Source organism: Trifolium pratense, linkage group LG3 (genome assembly GCF_020283565.1).
Source record: "Trifolium pratense cultivar HEN17-A07 linkage group LG3, ARS_RC_1.1, whole genome shotgun sequence".
NCBI classification, from domain to species: Eukaryota; Viridiplantae; Streptophyta; class Magnoliopsida; order Fabales; family Fabaceae; genus Trifolium; species Trifolium pratense.
In genome coordinates this window covers 14,990,017-15,009,042 of record NC_060061.1, presented here as the reverse complement: position 1 = coordinate 15,009,042, position 19,026 = coordinate 14,990,017, and the positions used below count along the sequence as shown (strand labels likewise).

Here is a 19,026-nt window from a genome sequence, read left to right as displayed (position 1 = left end):
TGCCTCAAGCTAAATTCCTTTTCATCTGTCATAATTCCACCCTCACCACTTCATCAATGCCTTTTGGCCCAGTAACTGAAAGAAAGAAAATCAAATGTCTTTTGTTGATTTTAATTTGTTTATACTTAGAGGGTGAAAGGTTCTTTGTTTATAGTCCAGTAGAAGCACCATAACAGGATGCATAAGGTTGATGTGGGTTCATTATCCAAGGAAATTGAAAATTTGTAGCCAAAAAGTTATTCGTGGGGTTTTCGCGAAATTGAATTCTCTTACCATATAGTAGCATTTTTCTTATTAATTATCCATATCAAATATCATTGTAGCAAAATTTTTATTTGATATCTCGTACAATGATATGTGTGCTAAAGATAAAAATTTTGGTATATTTTGTCCTCAGACCACACTCCTCACAGATATGCCCTTAATTTGGCTATGAACTTGATCATACACTCTGCAGCAAGACAACCATAATTTCTACCTCCACTCCTGCGATATCCTTCTTCAATTTATCATCGAAAAACTTCAAATTAGAGTAAAAGATTTTAACCAGCTTAGCGTACAGTGGATAACTCATCTTCATTCATTCCGGTCGGCAACACAAATTGACTACCACATAATTGTAAGTTTTGAAGAGATCATTGTTGGAGGCACTATGTTAAGCTAGAGTTACTGCAAATCAATTTATTTGGTACGAAAACAGTTACATAACATAACATCAGGATCAATATATATGCACCAGAAGTGTGATTGGATAACCAGCAAATGCTGTCAAGAAGGATTTCTACATACTTTCAACTTTCAAGCAATGTCCCTGTGGCATGGCTATGATTCTAAAGTAACAATCAACTTTTCATATTAGACAAGTGCTTCACCCCTTTTATGTGAGAGGCCATGCACTCCTCACTTGGAAGCATAACATTACAAACTTTACATATTAATTTGGAATTAATCATCCTAAAAGGTTCTGGCAGGACGTTCTTTTGCGAAGCAGGTTGCTTCTTTGCTTTCAAAGTTGCGGATGCTGCTTCACAAGCTTCCCTGTGTCTCCTCCCATTGAGGTGGGAATTCAAGGTTATCTCGCTCGATGTTTTTACCAAACACAAAGCACAAATCCACTCTTTCTGCACATCTTTCTGTGTAGAACTCCGAGGAATCTCTCCGCCAGCTGGGTCTCTTCCCAGTATTCCTTTGGTTTCTACTATGGCTGATGATACCTTTCGACTTGCCTCAATATTAGCATAGGTCATCTAGCACCAGCAACAATATATGGCAACAAAAATCATGATCCCTTCCACAGAATTTATATATAGTTCTAAGCCAAAACCTTTTATTGAGTGAATATATGTATGTAGTCTTACTTGCTTGGTTGCAGGAATTTCTCTTTTCACAATAGCCTCCAAATCTTTGATGTCTTTGTGTTCTGTTTGGAATCTTTCCCCATTTGTCTGCACAAGAAAGCTTCTTCATTAAGTATTCTAAATATGTCACCATGAGACAGGTAGAATTGACTCATAACATCAAAATTCAAAACTTTACCTTTAGCATCTCAACAGCTTTGATTTCATTCGACACGTCTGCATTCAGGCCTACACATTGTGTTCTTCAATAGGGATAAAAATAAGAATTAGCTAAAATTTTCAATTGTCAATGCAGATATAAACACATATCACATGCACATAGAATTCTACTAGATGAACATTTTTAGATATAATTACCTTACTAGCAATGAGTTTCTCTAAGGCCTCAGTTCCATTCTCTTTCATATATCTCTCTGCATGCATTAAAAAGTTATCTTTCTCTACAAAACACTTCCTCCAGCATGTGACTATTTGTGGTTTCATGATGCGCATAAGGTTATTATAAACATAAGAAGCTCGTCGAAAGTCAGGTCTGATGAGCCAGAAGACGATCATTAGCTTAATGTACGGCCAAAGGTGAAACCTGACATGAAACATGGGAATGATGATGAATGAAGTAGTCGATGAAACGTCGAATATATAGCAACATTTCTTTCCTGCCCTACTAGTCTCTATTAAAATATTTGACATATTAAAAGTGCATTGATGAATCTTAATTTAAATCAAGAACTCAAACACAGTTAAAAAACAGAACTTGGTTTAACAAAAGGTAGATTTGAAGTTCAACTAAATCATTATACTTATTGTTGTAAAAAGAAGACTGTTTCCATATTTGAGGGCAAAGAGAGAAATTTACCATGGAATAAGGCTCATTAAAGCAAAATCAAAGAGGTAAATTAATGAAAGAAGTATCCAATATGAGATCAAATGCTTAGTTTCTTCATAGGAATCAGTCTCAATTGCTTTTATGGAAGCACGCCTAACCAAAAACCATAATCACATTAAATAAAAATACAAAACAAAATCATGTCAACCATAAAGATTATTTCAAGAACTTACATAGGATACAACAGAGCAACAACAAGCCTGAAAAAAAAATGAAGGAAATAAAAGAAGGGTAAAAGGCCAATAATGTGAAGATATATGTGAAAATATTAATGAAGCAAACAAAGTAGGGATGTGTTGCATTTGAATACCATGTGAAGTGATGAAAGCATATGAAAAGGAGGTTGAGAAACCACAAAGAAGCCATATCCCTGACTAGCTAGGAAGAAGAAACGATGAAGGGGAATGTCAGTCTCCTTGAAGATGAACAAGTAAAGTGATTGTTGGTGGGGATGGAACATGGGAAAATGAAGCTACACATGTATTTATTACTCCTCTCTCCTAATACATTGGGCTCAAATGGTTACCGATAAGCGCTAAAAACTACTAAATTTTCACATATATTTTAAGTACTTATTGACTTGTTTTATAAAGTTATTTCAAGTAAAAACCCCAACTATTTGTAAATATTAGTCTTTATGACTAAATTAGTATTTTAGCTATTTTAACTTATTATCCCTCACTTTTATAGGTTCTGTGAATTTATTGAGAAAATGGAGATTAAGCAAGTACTTGGAGACTAAGCAAGTTTATGATTGGACGAGAAAATAAAGAGGCAACTTTTGTCCTTTGTTTAAAGACACAAGAAGGTTTTCTAGTGGACCAAAATTAACAAAGTACAGCACCGTTTCTTTTGACTCTTCACTACTAAGTTGTCTTGGTTAGAGCAGTATCACATGTAGTCTGAAAAGCATGATCAAACCGCCTTGTACAAGTGGGATTAACATATACTTTTCAAGTCTATAAAAGGACTACCTTGTTGTGTTTGAAAATTGAATTCATTCCAAAACTCTCACACAACACGCCCAAACTAAAGAAACAGGGAGGACTGAAGCACGGAAGAAACGAGAGCAAAGCAAAGGTGGGATGCACGCCAACCGTTCGAGAAATCGACACCGGTGTTGTTATTTCATCTCTTTTCTTCTCACTTGTGTAAAGCTACCATGGTAATGAGTAGCTAAAGACACTTTTGTTGGGATTAGTGTAAATTACTCTATTAGTATGTGTTTCTATTAATCATGGTTTTATATATGGTTTTAGTTGTCTCTCAATATTGATGTTATCTTTGTTTTCGTTGTTTTAATCTTTGATTTGAATTGTTATAGACATATACCTTTTTGATCTAAGAACTAGGATAATATCTATTGAACTCTAAATTCTAGACATAGATTTAGGTTTAATATTCACTCAGAGTATCGAATCTTAATGCTATTGTATTGATTGACGATCCGAGACATCGGAGGTTAATAGATGCAATAGATATCTCGGCGTTATCTGGACACGGAAATGTTCGACGAGCGATACGTGATAATATTAATAGATGACTAGAACCTATGTAACTGATTAGGGGAATATGTATGAATAAGTGATTGAAATCTAATCCCAGCAATTTAATCTCTCTGTCAAATTAATCATCTCTATTACTTTCATATATTCGCAACTTTCGTAATCAACCATCTTTGAAATTCTTTACTTGAAATTATATTAATTGTTGAACGACATCGATATCGCATCAGTCCCTGTGGAGACGATAAAAACATACTTACTTTTGTACTTTCAACAAAATGGCGCTGTTGCCGGGGACTGGCGTTTAGATATTGGAGCATTGCAACAATTTGTATTCTTTTAAGTATTTGTACATATTTGTTTATATTGTATAGTTTGTTTCTTGCACTAATCCTTCTTTGCTAGTCAAAGAAATTTTTTCTTGTTTATTAAATCCTTTTTCAGATTCTTCATCACATATAGGACCATGGTTGATCGTGGTTATAACAACTTCTATACTCCAAATGAGTATGATTCATATCAACAGTATCCTTTAGGGATGGCAATGGGTAGGGTATGGGTAGGGTACTATAGTACTCATCCCCATACCCGCGGATTGAAAAAATACCCGTACCCATCCCCATACCCACGTGGGTAACAACTTTTGTCCCCGTCCCCATACCCTATGGGTACCTAGGTACCCATACCCGTACCCGTTACCCGCATTTTTATTAAAAATAAATTGATCAATTATAAAATATCATATAATTTTAATAGAATTAAAAAAATTTCAAAGATTTTAATATTGACTAATGAAAATTATAAACAAAATTATTACTAACCTTATGTTAAAGTTCATATTTAGGTTAAATATTCACATTATTTTTATATTATGTTATAAATAAACATTTTTATTAAAAATATGTAATAGTTTAGTAGAGTTGTATTGTTTTAAATTGATTTACATATATTATAATATAATAATATAAATAAAATAAATAAATATATATTATGCGGGTATGGGGCGGGGTGGGTACTAAGGTACCCGTACCCGCACCCATACCCATTCATTTTTGCGGGTAATTACCCATACCCGTGCCCGTACCCAAAATACGGGTTTTTACCCTACCCGTTGTGGGTAATTTTTGCGGGTACCCTCTGGGTATGGGTCAAATTGCCATCCCTAGTATCCTTTTGAAAATTATGGGCAGACTGCTTACTATTATCCTCCTGAACCAAATCAGAACTCAAATTTGGAAGAAATGATGAGTAAGTTCATGGAAATGCAAATGCAACAGAACCAACAACACCAGCAACTGATGCAACAGATGCAAGACCAGCACCTGCAAAATCTGAAAAACAATCTTGCACGGAGCAAAAATATGGAAAACCAGCTTGTTCAGTTGTCTAGACAGTTGGCCAATAACAATAACCAAGAAAGAACATTTCAAATCAACACACAAACCACTCCTGATGAGAAAGATAATAATCCAATGAAAAATGAGGAAAGTGGAGAGAGTGTGAAAGGTGTTGAAAACAATGAGAAAGAAAGAATGTTCGAAGGATGTGGTGTAAAGAAAATAGTGAAAGAAATAGATACACTGCATGAAGTTGAACTTCCTCAAGAATTGCCATATACGGAGGAAGCTAACACTGTCGATAAGGAACAAGTGATGATGGCTGCGGAGGAAAATGAAGGATTATTTAGCAAGGAAGAATCATGTGAACAAAAGAAGGAGATGGAAAACAAGGCAGAGGTTGATCGAGTCATAGACGAAATTTGTGTCTTGTTTAACAAAAAAGAATTAGGAAGGATATGGACTCCGCAACATTTATATCTAAAATTCATGGAGTTCCTCCCTAACCGAAGGAAAAAGACGGATGATGTACTTTCCGTCTCATTTTGGCCACCCTAACCAAAAAGGCGTCAAGCTAACGTTAAAAAAGCGCTTGTTGGGAGGCAACCCAATCTTCTATCTTTACTATTTAATTTTTGCAATTTATCATTTTAGTATATTTAGGCATGTTTTGAAAGATTTTATATATGAGCCAAAATTGAACCATTGCATCTGAAGGAAAAGTTCTGCAATTTTTTGCCTGTTTTCATGACTTCGCTAAGCGACAGTTTCTTGGCTAAGCGAAGAAGACTGAGTTTTGAAACATCCACACACTCCTTCACGTTAAAACCCTCAACTATTCTTCCCTCTCACGAATTTTGATCTTCTGTCACTCAAATTCATCCAATTTTACTCATCCCATCCAAAAAAAATCATCTTTTGACTCATTCAGACTCACAAGGGTTTGCAAAAGAATTCATCCATTTATTTAAAACCCTAAATTTCATCTCATTCTTCATCTTTTCACAAGTAAGTCTATTCTAATGCTTTAATGTTCATTATTATTGAAGTAGGTTTACTTAATTTGTGAATTTGAGATTCAATATAAATGAATTAGGGACTTTTGTGGTTTATCACTCTTCATGGAAAACGAAATTAGGATTTATAATCCTTCATTTTTATTTGGAAAATCTCTGTTTGAGTGTGGATTTACATGTTTAAGGTGTGTTACTTGGGTAATTAGACAAGAACAGGGCTGGTGTCTGTTTCCAATGAATTCATGTTTCCTTGCTTCACCTTTTCATGAAACTTACGTTTTTCATCACAACAATTGCACATAGGAATGCTTTGCACTTCATTTACTCTAGTTGGATATACTTAGTTATGTGATGAATTACAATGTCAGATTTTATTTTTTTTTCTATACCCAAAACAAAGCATGAATGGTGTGATGGTACTTTCATTGAAACTTGTTAATCACTTCCATATTTTAATCTTGGATTAATGGTGCCTTATTTTAAGAACAATAATCATGTGAACCAAGTGGTGAATGCTTTTTAGAACATTGATTATCACTTTTATATGCTAACCATCGAGCAAACAATTTTTAATGGCTATATGCACAGGTTTACTATGCATATGCAGCAAGGTGCAACATGTTAAATGGCCTACACCTGAGGTTTTTGCTGCATTTGTTAAATGGCCTGAGGTCAGTCCACATGTACCGGAGGAGGCAGCTCATCAAAATGATGTTGAAGTTGGAGTTAATAATGAGCAAGATGAAGCAGAATATGGAGCTAAAGCACACCATATACAGTGAACTTTTATTGTTTCAGTCATTAACATTCATGTTTTATGTTTCATTGCAAATGTTGACTGAAATTTTTGTGAACATACATGGTTTAAATTTTTGTGATCGCTAAATGTGCATATGAATTGAAATGTCTAGGTTTGTGATTAATCAAATTCAAATGCATGATTAGAATGAATTTTTCAAATTGCATTGCTTGAGGTGAAATCTTTGTGATTATCTTTGAATGATAGGATGAATTTGAACTAAGTAGCTTTATTCAATTTGATTTCATTCATTCCTTCTTAACATGATTAATTGATTATGAATCACGTAGACCTAGCCGGGTGAGATTGTGTGAACCTTCCATTGTTTATATATTTGAGAGCCGACAATTGTGTTTAACTCTGTTGATTTTAACTGAATCTTGCTATTACTCGATGTTTTTGATGTCATGGATATGATCAAGGCCTTGTTTCTTTTTGAGTGATAACTACTTTGGCCAAATATAACCTACCATGTGACTTGTGTGATCCTTTGCTACCCCCTTGAGCCAAACTTTTGAAAATTTGTATGTTTTGAACCCTTGAACCACAATAAAGAAAAACAATGACTTAACCCTTGTCTTAGGATGATTGAGCATTGAATTTAAGTAGGGTTGAAAACAAGTTGGGGAGAATGAGGTTATTTGTTTGTTTGCAAAAAGAAAGAAGTAGTTCAAAATGGTGATTGTGAAAAACAAAAAGAATTGTGAAAAAGATATTACAATCAAAAGAAATCATTGAAATTGAAAAGATTAAAGAAAAAAAAAAGATTGTGGCATACAAAAAGAATTACCAAAAGAAAGAAAAATGGGGAAAGTGAAAGAGGATAAATAGCTTATGTGATAAAATTCTCAAGAATTATGCTCTCTTATCCTTAAAGGCATTTTGAATCCAAAGAAAAACAAAGATTTCTTGTAGCCTAGCCCCATTACAAGCTTAAGAAAGACCTTAGTGATCCATGATTGATAACATGTTTTGTGATTATGTTGAGATGTATGTTTAAATTGATTTGTTGTGAACACATTGCTTGGATTGAGAGAAACACTACACCCTTTAGTTGAAACACTTGTGAGAATTGTGATTCTAGTTGATTGTCTTGTTGATTTGGAAAGTTTGAAATCTTACTTAAATTTTGAAACTATTTCACATTCATGCTTTGATTCTTTGATGATTATGAAGGTTTAATTTTGAACTTGCAATAAATTGAAAATCATGCCAACTTGAAATGATTGAAATCCAAAGTTTTTGATTGATCATAAATCTTGATTGAATTGTGCACTAATGATGTTTGAACCATGTTTTGAAAGTTTATTATGGACTTTTGTTTGAGGACAAACAAAGTTCTAAGTTGGGGAGAGTTGATAAGTGCTAAAAAGTAGTAAATTTTCACATATATTTTAAGTACTTATTGACTTGTTTTATAAAGTTATTTCAAATAAAAATCCCAACTATTTGTAAATATTAGTCTTTATGACTAAATTAGTATTTTAGCTATTTTAACTTATTTCCCCTCACTTTTATAGATTTTGTGAATTTATTGAGAAAATGGAGATTAAGCAAGTACTTGGAGACTAAGCAAGTTTATGATTGGACGAGAAAATAAAGAGGCAACTTTTGTCCTTTGTTTAAAGACACAAGAAGGTTTTCTAGTGGACCAAAATTAACAAAGTACAGCACCGTTTCTTTTGACTCTTCACTACTAAGTTGTCTTGGTTAGAGCAGTATCACATGTAGTCTGAAAAGCATGATCAAACCGCCTTGTACAAGTGGGATTAACATATACTTTTCAAGTCTATAAAAGGACTACCTTGTTGTGTTTGAAAATTGAATTCATTCCAAAACTCTCACACAACACGCCCAAACTAAAGAAACAGGGAGGACTGAAGCACGGAAGAAACGAGAGCAAAGCAAAGGTGGGATGTGTTAGTATCGAGCAATAATAATAGTAGAAGAAATGAGAAGAATAGAAAAAGAGAAAAAGGACACAAAGATATAACGTGGTTCAGCACACAGTGTGTGTGCCTAGTCCACGGTTGCACTAGAGAAGAGCTTTATTACTTGGTATTTAGAAGTTTACAAGATGTCTATATATATAGCACTTAATGAGACATAACAGAAATAAAATAAGCGATGTGGGACTAATTTAGACCACACAACTCTAACAATTCTCCCACTTGGGGTCTAAGTTTCAAACAACAACAACTTCTTGTAAACATTGAGCTCATCTGCTCATTCCCTAGTGCAACGCCTTCGTCTTCAATTATCCTCGAAGGCCAGCTGAGGTTATGCAAAGCCTCAGCTTGTCAGTAGTGACAATCTTGGTTAACATATCTGCTGGATTCTCTGATCCTGAGATCTTTAGCAATGACAACTCTCCATCATTTATTAGCTCCCTGATAAAATGGTATTTCAATTGAATATGCTTGCATCTAGAATGGAAGACTGGATTCTTAGCAAGAGATAGAGCACTCTGACTATCACTGAACAATGGAGCATCATCTTGTTCTTTCCCCAATTCTTTGAGAAAATTCTGCAACCAAATCATCTCCTTGGCTGCTTCTGAGATGGCTATGTACTCGGCTTCGGTGGTTGAGAGAGCAACACTATGTTGAAGTTTAGACTTCCAACTCACAGCCGTACCTCCCAAAGTGAAAATGTAACCGGTGGTGCTTTTTCGAGTATCTAAATCTCCTCCCAAATCTGCATCTGAAAAACCTTGTAAGGAGATATTACCTTTTCTGAAGCACAAACACATCTCTGATGTACCCTTCAAATATCTGAGTATCCATTTTACACCTTCCCAATGCTCCTTTGCTGGATTTGATAGGAACCTACTAACAACTCCCACTGCATGTGCTATATCAGGTCTGGTACACACCATAGCATACATCAAACTCCCAACTGCTGACGCATATGGTACTTTTGACATGTAACATTTTTCTTCATCTATCTGCGAAGACTGACTCTTTGAAAACTTCAAATGAGATCCCAGAGGAGTATTTCTGGTCTTGGCATCTTCAAGGCTAAATCTATCAAGTAACTTGTGTATATATTTCTCCTGAGACAATTTCAAAGTTCCTTCTGATCTGTTTCTGAGAATTCTCATACCAAGTATTTGTTTAGCTGGACCAAGATCCTTCATTTCAAAGTTTTCTGCTAACTTCTGCTTCAACCTGTTGATTTCTGCCATATTCGATCCTGCAATCAACATGTCATCAACATACACAGCAAGAATAATATAACTGTTAGCATATTTCTTAACATAGCAACAATGGTCCATGTTACATCTGTTGAATCCTGAGTTACTCATAAACTCATTAAACTTTTTGTACCACTGTCTCGGTGCTTGTTTCAAGCCATATAAACTCTTATTAAGCTTGCATACAAGATTCTCCTTGCCTGGAACTTCAAAACCTTCTGGCTGAGTCATGTAAATGTCTTCCTCTAAATCTCCATGTAAAAACGCAGTTTTGACATCTAACTGCTCTAAGTGAAGATTCTCTGCAGCTACAATACTCAAGATAACTCTGATGGTGGTCATCTTGACGACAGGAGAGAAGATCTCTGTGAAGTCAATTCCCTGTTTCTGTTGAAACCCTTTCACCACAAGTCTCGCCTTGTATCTTCTACTACCATCAGATTCTTCCTTTAACCTGTAGACCCATCTATTATGTAAAGCTTTCTTTTCTTTTGGCAACTTGGTCAAAGACCACGTTCCATTCTTTTCAAGAGATGTCATTTCATCTTTCATTGCTAGCTCCCACTTAATAGAGTCATTCCCCTGCATAGCTTCACTAAAACATTCTGGTTCACCAGCATCAGTTAACAACAAATAATGTAATGAGGGAGAATACCTATCTGGTGGTACTGACATTCTGCTAGATCTTCTCGGAGGAGTTGATGGTTCTGATTCTGACTCAACCTCAATACCTGTATTCTGGCTTTTAATGGCTATATCACTTTCTGAAATTTCTTCAAGTGTTGCCTTTTCAGGAAGTTCTGGTACTTTACTAGCACCCACAGATTCTGCAGAAAGTCTGTCCTTATAAAATAAATTTTCATTAAAAGTGACATTCCTGCTTCTGATGATTTTCTTGTTTTGGTCATCCCAAAACCTGTAGCCATACATGTCAGATCCATAACCAATGAAATAACACTTTCTTGCTTTCGGGTCCAGTTTATCTCTATTACAAGAGTCAATTAGTATATATGAAACACAACCAAAGATTCTTAAATGTGAAAGTTTTACCTCCTTTCCTGACCATACTTCTTCCGGCAATTGATAATTCAAAGGAACTGATGGTCCTCTATTGATGAGATATGCTGCTGTGTTTATTGCTTCTGCCCAAAATACTTTAGGCAAACCAGATTGGATCCGGATACATCTAGCTCTTTCGTTTAAGGTTCTGTTCATCCTTTCTGCAACACCATTTTGTTCAGGTGTTCCTGGTATTGTCTTAATCATTCTGATCTCATGTTCTGAACAGAAATCTTTAAACTCTTGACTATCATACTCTCCACCATTATCAGATTTCAGATTTTTAATCTTTAGACCTGTCTGATTTTCAACTTCTACTTTCCACCTTTTAAATACAGAAAACACATCTGATTTATTTTTAAGAAAATAAACCCATACCTTTCTGGTGGAGTCATCGATAAAGGTGATGTAATAGCATGAGCCTCCAATAGATTTCACCGGAGCTGGTCCCCAAACATCTGTATGCACCAATTCTAGCTTTTCAACTTTGGAATTCTTCCCTGTTCTTGAGAAGCTAACCTTTTTCTGCTTTCCAAAGATACAATGTTCACAGACACCAACATCAACATGCTTCAAGTTTGATAACTTACCCTTTGTTGCCATAAGTTTCATTCCTTTTTCACTCATGTGCCCAAGTCTTTGATGCCATAAGGATGAATTATTGACAACCTCAGTAACTGCTATCATATCTTCATCTGCAACCATGTAAAGAGACCCTTGCTTCTTACCACGAGCCACAACAAGATTACCTTTTGTTACCTTCCAAGCTCCATCTCCAAAAGTGGTGTAATGTCCTTCACTATCCAACTGCCCTATAGATATCAGATTTCTTTTTAAGGCTGGAATGTGTCTGACATTGTGCAATGTCCAAAGAGTTCCACTAGAGGTCCTGATGTCAATATTGCCCCTTCCGACAATGTCAAGAGGTTTTCCATCTGCAAGATAAACTTTTCCAAACCTTCCAGGAACATAATTAGATAACAATTCTTTACAAGGAGTGGTGTGGAATGACGCACCTGAATCCATAACCCATGAATCAACAGGACTATCCAAGCTACATATTAATGCATCATCAAATTCATCAGTTGCTGCATTTGCGGATTCATCATCATCATGCTTTTTATTTCTGTGACTCTTGTTCTTCTTTGGTGCCTTGCACTGATTGGTAAAGTGGCCTATCTTGTCACAATTCCAACAAACAATGTCACTTCGAAACTTTGTCTGACCTTTCCCTCTTGACTTTGATCTACCTCGACCATTCTGAGACTTTTGAGTTGTCCTTCCTCTGCTTTCAGTATTCAATGCTGAATTAGAAACATGACTGGAAGACTCCCTGAGGCTCTCCTGCGAACATCTTCGCTTAAGATCAAGTTACGGATGTCATTGAGCTTCAATGTGTTATCCCCTGTAGAACTACTGACTGCTGTAACAGTTGCATCCCAACTATCCGGTAGTGATGACAATAGGATCAGTGCTTTCACCTCATCCTCAAATTTAATCTGCACTGATTCCAACTAGGAGAGAATAGTATTAAATTCATTAATATGATTAGTTATAGAAATACCTTCTCCCATCTTGAGGTTGAACAACCGCCGCATCAAATATACTTTGTTGGCTGCAGACGGCTTCTCGTACATATCTGATAACGCCTTTATCAAACCTGCAGTAGTCGTCTCGTTCACAATGTTGAATGCAACATTCTTGGCCAATGTCAATCTGATCACGCCAAGAGCTTGTCGATCTAACAAAACCCAATCTTCCTGCTTCATGTCATCTGGCTTCTTCCCTGACAAGGGTTGATATAACTTCTTCTGGTAGAGATAATCCTCTATCTGCATCTTCCAGAAACTGAAGTCTCTGCCATCAAACCTCTCAATCTTCACCTTCCCTTCTTCTAACGCCATTGCTCGACTATCTCATCTAAACTGAGAAGACTCCCACTAGTTCCTCTAAACTAAGGAATTCCCTTGGAATAACCAAAGGCTCTTGATACCAGTTGTTAGTATCGAGCAATAATAATAGTAGAAGAAATGAGAAGAATAGAAAAAGAGAAAAAGGACACAAAGATATAACGTGGTTCAGCACACAGTGTGTGTGCCTAGTCCACGGTTGCACTAGAGAAGAGCTTTATTACTTGGTATTTAGAAGTTTACAAGATGTCTATATATATAGCACTTAATGAGACATAACAGAAATAAAATAAGCGATGTGGGACTAATTTAGACCACACAACTCTAACAGGATGCACGCCAACCGTTCGAGAAATCGACACCGGTGTTGTTATTTCATCTCTTTTCTTCTCACTTGTGTAAAGCTACCATGGTAATGAGTAGCTAAAGACACTTTTGTTGGGATTAGTGTAAATTACTCTATTAGTATGTGTTTCTATTAATCATGGTTTTATATATGGTTTTAGTTGTCTCTCAATATTGATGTTATCTTTGTTTTCGTTGTTTTAATCTTTGATTTGAATTGTTATAGACATATACCTTTTTGATCTAAGAACTAGGATAATATCTATTGAACTCTAAATTCTAGACATAGATTTAGGTTTAATATTCACTCAGAGTATCGAATCTTAATGCTATTGTATTGATTGACGATCCGAGACATCGGAGGTTAATAGATGCAATAGATATCTCGGCGTTATCTGGACACGGAAATGTTCGACGAGCGATACGTGATAATATTAATAGATGACTAGAACCTGTGTAACTGATTAGGGGAATATGTATGAATGAGTGATTGAAATCTAATCCCAGCAATTTAATCTCTCTGTCAAATTAATCATCTCTATTACTTTCATATATTCGCAACTTTCGTAATCAACCATCTTTGAAATTCTTTACTTGAAATTATATTAATTGTTGAACGGCATCGATATCGCATCAGTCCCTGTGGAGACGATAAAAACATACTTACTTTTGTACTTTCAACGAAATCCGTTATGACGAAATGACTTTCCGGTTGTAGTGAATTCTCAAGATCAATATATATATGCACAGGAAGCAGGACCTGTTCAAGGCTGGTGCGGCTATAGCCACACTAGCCCGTCCAAATTTTTCTAAAAATAAAAAATAAAAATTTTATAAATAATTTTAAGACTTTTTTTTATACATATTCGTACAAATATTAATGTAAATATTAGTTTAGAGTTTATTATTGATAACTGTAAGAATCTCGTATACATATTAGTTTAAGTATTAGTGCAAATATTAGTTCATAGTCTATTATTGATGATTTCAAGTTTTTGGTTATACATGAATTATTATTTTAAGTTATATAGTTTAATTTTATAATCATCAACTTTGACTTTTTCGTCAAAATATAATAGACCACTAATTGAATTTATAGAATTGGGTAAAATTAATAATTGAACTAGCATATAAATATGACATGACATAAAAAAAAGTTTAATTAATATTTAATTTTTTCAAGTAAGATAATACAGTAAAATTGGAATAAAAATTAAATACGGGTAAAATTGGAATAAAAATTAATAAGATATAAGTTGATTGAATTAAACAATTGATATGAATGATTTAACATATATTCAATAAATTAGTAGTTTTTTTTTTTCGAATTGAAATTTTGTGACTTTTTAGATATAGTTTGTTGGTTTATTTTTTTGAATAAATATTTTCCTGTTTGTTTTTTTTTTTTGGATATACATGTTGTAATAGTAGTAATTTCACATATTGTTTGTTATTTAACTGAATTATTATTGGGATGAAAAGAAATTGTAATGCCTAAATTTTTTAACCCTACTAGAAATTTATGGCTGAGTCCACACAAGACCGGTGGATAATAATAGTTAGCAAGTCACCGGAAGTGTGCACCTATGTTTCTTTGACATAGGTGATTGGATAAAATTTCAAAGAAACATTTAGCACAGATTCGTGCAAATGCTGCCAAAACTAATAAGCATTTTCCATTTTAGAATCAGCAATGTTTTGGTACAGCTAATACAGTTTAGAAGGCTTGCCACACCTTTTTGCTTTTCAACTTTCAAGCAAGCAATGTCTATATGGTATCAACTTTTCATATTAGACAAGTGCTTCCACCCTTTTATGTGAGAGGCCATGTACTCTTCACTTGAAAGCATAACACTACACACTTTACATACTAATTTGGAATTAATCATCCTAAAAGGTTCTGGCAGGACGTTCTTCTGCGTAGCAGGTAGTTTCTTTGCTACTTTCAAACCCGCAGCTTCACAAGCCTTCCTGTGTCTCCTCCCATTAAGGTGGGAATTCAAGTCTTTCTCGCTCAAAGATGTTACCAAACATAAAACACAGGTCCACTCTCTCTGCACTTCCTTCAGTGTAGAAGAACTCTGAGGATGCTCTCCACCAGCTGTGTCTCTCCCAGCTATTTCTTTGGTTTCTACTATGGTTGATGATGTCGTTTGACTCGCTACTATATCAGCATAGGTTCTCTAGCACCAAGAACAATATATGAAAACAAAAATCATGACCACATCCACACAAAAATTATATATACTTGTAATTCTAAACCAAACCACTTCACAAATGATCTCTTAGGAGGAATTCGAATATGAATGAAGCCTTGGGAGAATTATATTTTGAGTGAATATTAATGAAGCCTCCTTACTTGTTTGGTTGCAGGAATTTCTTTTTTCTCAATAGCCACCAAATCTTTGATATCTTTGTTCTCTGATTGGAGCCTTTCTCCATTCGTCTGCACAAAATAAGCTCTTGCGAGTCAGAGTTCGCCTAGGCAAAACGAAATTACCTAGAATCTCGTCGAGTATGACAACTTAGACATGAACTATATTAATTTCACAACACTAAACATAAGATATTTACCTTTATCATTTCTTTATTATCATTATCTATGATTTCATTTGTCACCTCTGCATCAGGCCTATGCATTGTGTTCTTCAATAGGGATAAAAGAAGAATTAGCTAAAACATTCAATTGCCAATGCAGATATAGAGACATACACATTCTTGTGTTGCTATATAATTCTTCTAGAGTTAAAGTTTATGAATGAATCCTTACTAGCGTTGTTGCAGGAATTTCTTTTTGCTCAATAGTCTCGAAATCTTTGATGACTTTGTGTTCAGTTGTGAGTCTTTCGCCATTTGTCTGCACAAGATGCTTCTTCATTAAGAAGTAAGAACTATAAGTGTCACCATAAAACTTCGACAAGTAAAATTAACTCATATCGTAACTAGAACTATAGTAACGCCGCAACTGACTTAACATCAAAACTTTACCTTTAGCATTTCATTATTACCAGTTGCTATATAATTCTACTAGAGTTTTAGTTATTTGGAAATTTTTAGTTGCAGTTACCTTGCTAGCAATGAGTTTCTCTAAGGCCTCAGTTCCATTCTCTTTCATATATCTCTCTGCATGCATTAAAAAGTTATCTTTCTCTACAAAACAATTCCTCCAGTATGTGACTATTTGCGGTTTCATGGAGCAAATAAGATTATGATAAACATAAGAAGCTCGTCCAAAGTCAGGCATGATGAGCCAGAAGACGATCATTAGCTTAATGTACGGCCAAAGGTTAAACCTGATATGAAACATGGGAATGTAGTTAATCAACTCCATTAATTGATTTTAAAAAATTCTAAAGGGAACCATTTAATTTGAAACATTTCTATATATTGAATAAAATAGCAACATTTCTCTTCTTATGAGCAAAATACATCCTAGAAAAACAATTATTTGGGGAACACTCTAGTACACAAATTATGTGAATATGTATCAGTACACGGCTTAGGTGAATGATTGAACAAATGTTGCTACCATAATTTCGCCAAACTCACTGTCAAATATACTAAACTTATTGTTATGTACTAATGTACTATACTAGTTGTAAAAACAATTATGTTTCCATATTTGAGGGCAAAGAAATTTACCATGGAAGAAGGCTCATAAAAGCATACTCAAAGAGGTAAATTAATGAAAGAAGTATCCAATATGAGATCAAATGCTTAGTTTCTTCATAGGAATTGGTCTCGATTGCGTGTACGGAAGCACACCTGTACAAAAACCATGATCACAAAAAACAAAAGGTAGCAACTTTTTCAATACACCAAAAATCCAGAGAGCAAGAACTTACATAGGATACACCAGAGCAAGAAGAAGCCTAGAAAAATGATGGAAATAAAAGAAGGGTATTGTTGATTAGCTTTGCATTGAAACTGAGGCCAAAAGGATCAATAAGAAAAAGCATTTTTACTACTTTATACATGTGAGAAAATATAAGTGACTTTTTATTTATTTAACAAAAAAGTGATAATAAAAATGAGAAAGGGTGAAGCAAGTAAAGGAGGGATATGCATTTGAATACCATGCTAAGTGATGAAGGCATTTGAAAACCAGTTTGAGAAACCATGAAGAAGCCATAGTAACAAATTCAAATTTTCAATGGCTGGTGCATTAACATATAAGTATAGAGGCCAGATAAGAGAAGAAGAAACGATGAAGAAAAGAGAAAGTCAGTCAAGTAGTAATAATTAGTTGGTGGGTGGAAAGTGGGAAAATGAAACAACATAACCAATTATCAAGTTTTATTTTATGTACCATTTTTTCTTTAAATTTCGTCATTTTTATGCAACAACTTTGTTTTACCGTAAAAAAAAACAACTTTGTTTTATTTATTTTATGTAACTAAATATTTTCACAAATATTTTAGAATTTTCATTATTTATTTGACACATTATTGCCTTAAATATTTTTTTCCAAGATTGCTTTCAATATTTAATAGGGTAATTTAGGATGACCACTTTCTAATTTTAGTGCTTGATTTTATGGAAAATGATGGTCGGTGTCTCGGGGCACTAAATAAATTACGGTAAAATAATTTTGAAATTATGTACCAAAAAAAAAAAGAAATTTGTCTAGTTGAGGTTTATAAAATATAAAAAGTATTTTTATTTTTGACAATATAAAAAATATTTTTTTCCTCCATACAAAAGTTACTTTTTTTTCATAACCCTTATTTTATTTTGAAAAATTTGTTATTTTAGGGTGGGTTTGATCCACTAAAAAATAAGGAATTGAATAGGACAATTTTACTAAAATTATTTTAGTTGTACTGTGTTTGATATTAAAACTATTTTTAGGACTAAATAAACTACGCACCAAAGAACTAAACAAAAACTGAAATTTTATTCTTATTAAACCACATGATAATTTTTTTCCCATGCACAATCACTTTTTTTTCCCACCATTGTACATGATCAAATTTATTCAATAATACTTAAAATGTTTATCCCGTGTTATTCGATATTTATCTTTTGCAAATCAAACGAACCAAGATTTTCCCTGATAAAGTATTTTATGTCCATCGTGTCAGATGATTTATGCAAATCAATTACTCCCTCCGTCCCATTTTAAATGACATATTTGACCATTTCACACACTTTAAGACAAATGCATAAATAAATGAGAAGTTGTACAATTACTAAACTGCCCTTACTTTTTTCATTACTAGTAGTAATGATTAAATTAGTTGAGTATGTCACACATAAACAGGAGCCGACATAAAGGGTCAAATTGGAAAAAATGGCTTTGAAAGTTGTATAGGTCATTTATTTTGGGACAAATCAAAAGTCATTTAAAATGGGACAGAGGGAGTACTATTTAATGAATCTAAAAATTTGATTTTTATTTATTAGAGAGAGTAAGATTTTAGTGCAACGCCAGCATCCAATAAGTGAATGCAATGTAACCACTAAGTTTGGTGATGTAGTGAGGGGTTTGGTTTGCATGCATGAGGTCCTGAGTTCGATCCTCTACCTCCGTGTAAATAAAAAAAAGGGCTTGTCTAACATGTGCAATATTGCACATGTTAAAGCAACTAAAAATAGTAAATTTTTATTGAAAA

At 34.2% G+C, this 19,026-nt stretch overlaps 3 protein-coding genes across 4 annotated transcripts; 1 reads left to right on the top strand and 2 right to left on the bottom strand.

Annotated features, from left to right (window-relative positions):
- Window positions 1–677: 677 nt before the first annotated feature.
- Window positions 678–2,730, bottom strand: LOC123914626 (receptor expression-enhancing protein 4-like). Its single transcript, XM_045965821.1, has 6 exons — window positions 2,555–2,730; window positions 2,418–2,444; window positions 2,215–2,337; window positions 1,716–1,941; window positions 1,359–1,445; window positions 678–1,247 (listed from the first exon to the last, which is right to left on the bottom strand). The coding sequence occupies exons 1-6, from the start codon at window positions 2,608–2,610 to the stop codon at window positions 843–845; spliced, it is 924 nt and encodes a 307-aa protein (XP_045821777.1). The 5' UTR covers window positions 2,611–2,730; the 3' UTR covers window positions 678–842.
- A 2,111-nt stretch (window positions 2,731–4,841) lies between these two features.
- Window positions 4,842–7,553, top strand: LOC123912794 (probable E3 ubiquitin-protein ligase bre1). Its single transcript, XM_045963367.1, has 2 exons — window positions 4,842–6,094; window positions 6,691–7,553. Exon 1 carries the CDS (start codon window positions 4,991–4,993, stop codon window positions 5,642–5,644), a length of 654 nt encoding a protein of 217 aa, XP_045819323.1. The 5' UTR covers window positions 4,842–4,990; the 3' UTR covers window positions 5,645–6,094; window positions 6,691–7,553.
- Window positions 7,554–15,187: 7,634 nt separating this feature from the next.
- LOC123912787 (zinc finger protein 385D-like) lies at window positions 15,188–17,647 on the bottom strand. Of its 2 annotated transcripts, none has more exons than XM_045963359.1 (8): window positions 17,488–17,647; window positions 17,257–17,283; window positions 17,054–17,176; window positions 16,479–16,704; window positions 16,182–16,283; window positions 15,986–16,057; window positions 15,771–15,857; window positions 15,188–15,594 (listed from the first exon to the last, which is right to left on the bottom strand). In XM_045963359.1, exons 1-8 carry the CDS (start codon window positions 17,541–17,543, stop codon window positions 15,190–15,192), a joined length of 1,098 nt encoding a protein of 365 aa, XP_045819315.1. In that variant the 5' UTR covers window positions 17,544–17,647; the 3' UTR covers window positions 15,188–15,189. The 2 variants fall into 2 exon arrangements, with proteins under 2 accessions (XP_045819315.1, XP_045819316.1); XM_045963360.1 differs by having other exon boundaries at window positions 17,257–17,338; window positions 17,488–17,510.
- Window positions 17,648–19,026: the final 1,379 nt, after the last annotated feature.

Coding starts and splice junctions, on each gene's coding strand:
- LOC123914626 (XM_045965821.1), bottom strand. CDS start 2,610: ATGGCTTCTTTGTGGTTTCTCAACCTCCTTTTCATATGCTTTCATCAC. Junction 2,338..2,417: donor GTTGCTCTGTTGTATCCTAT/GTAAGTTCTTGA, acceptor GTTTTTGGTTAG/GCGTGCTTCCATAAAAGCAA. Junction 1,942..2,214: donor TTAATGAGCCTTATTCCATG/GTAAATTTCTCT, acceptor GTTTCATGTCAG/GTTTCACCTTTGGCCGTACA.
- LOC123912787 (XM_045963359.1), bottom strand. CDS start 17,543: ATGGCTTCTTCATGGTTTCTCAAACTGGTTTTCAAATGCCTTCATCAC. Junction 17,284..17,487: donor TGCCTTCATCACTTAGCATG/GTATTCAAATGC, acceptor TCATTTTTCTAG/GCTTCTTCTTGCTCTGGTGT. Junction 17,177..17,256: donor CTTGCTCTGGTGTATCCTAT/GTAAGTTCTTGC, acceptor GTTTTTGTACAG/GTGTGCTTCCGTACACGCAA.
- LOC123912794 (XM_045963367.1), top strand. CDS start 4,991: ATGATGAGTAAGTTCATGGAAATGCAAATGCAACAGAACCAACAACAC.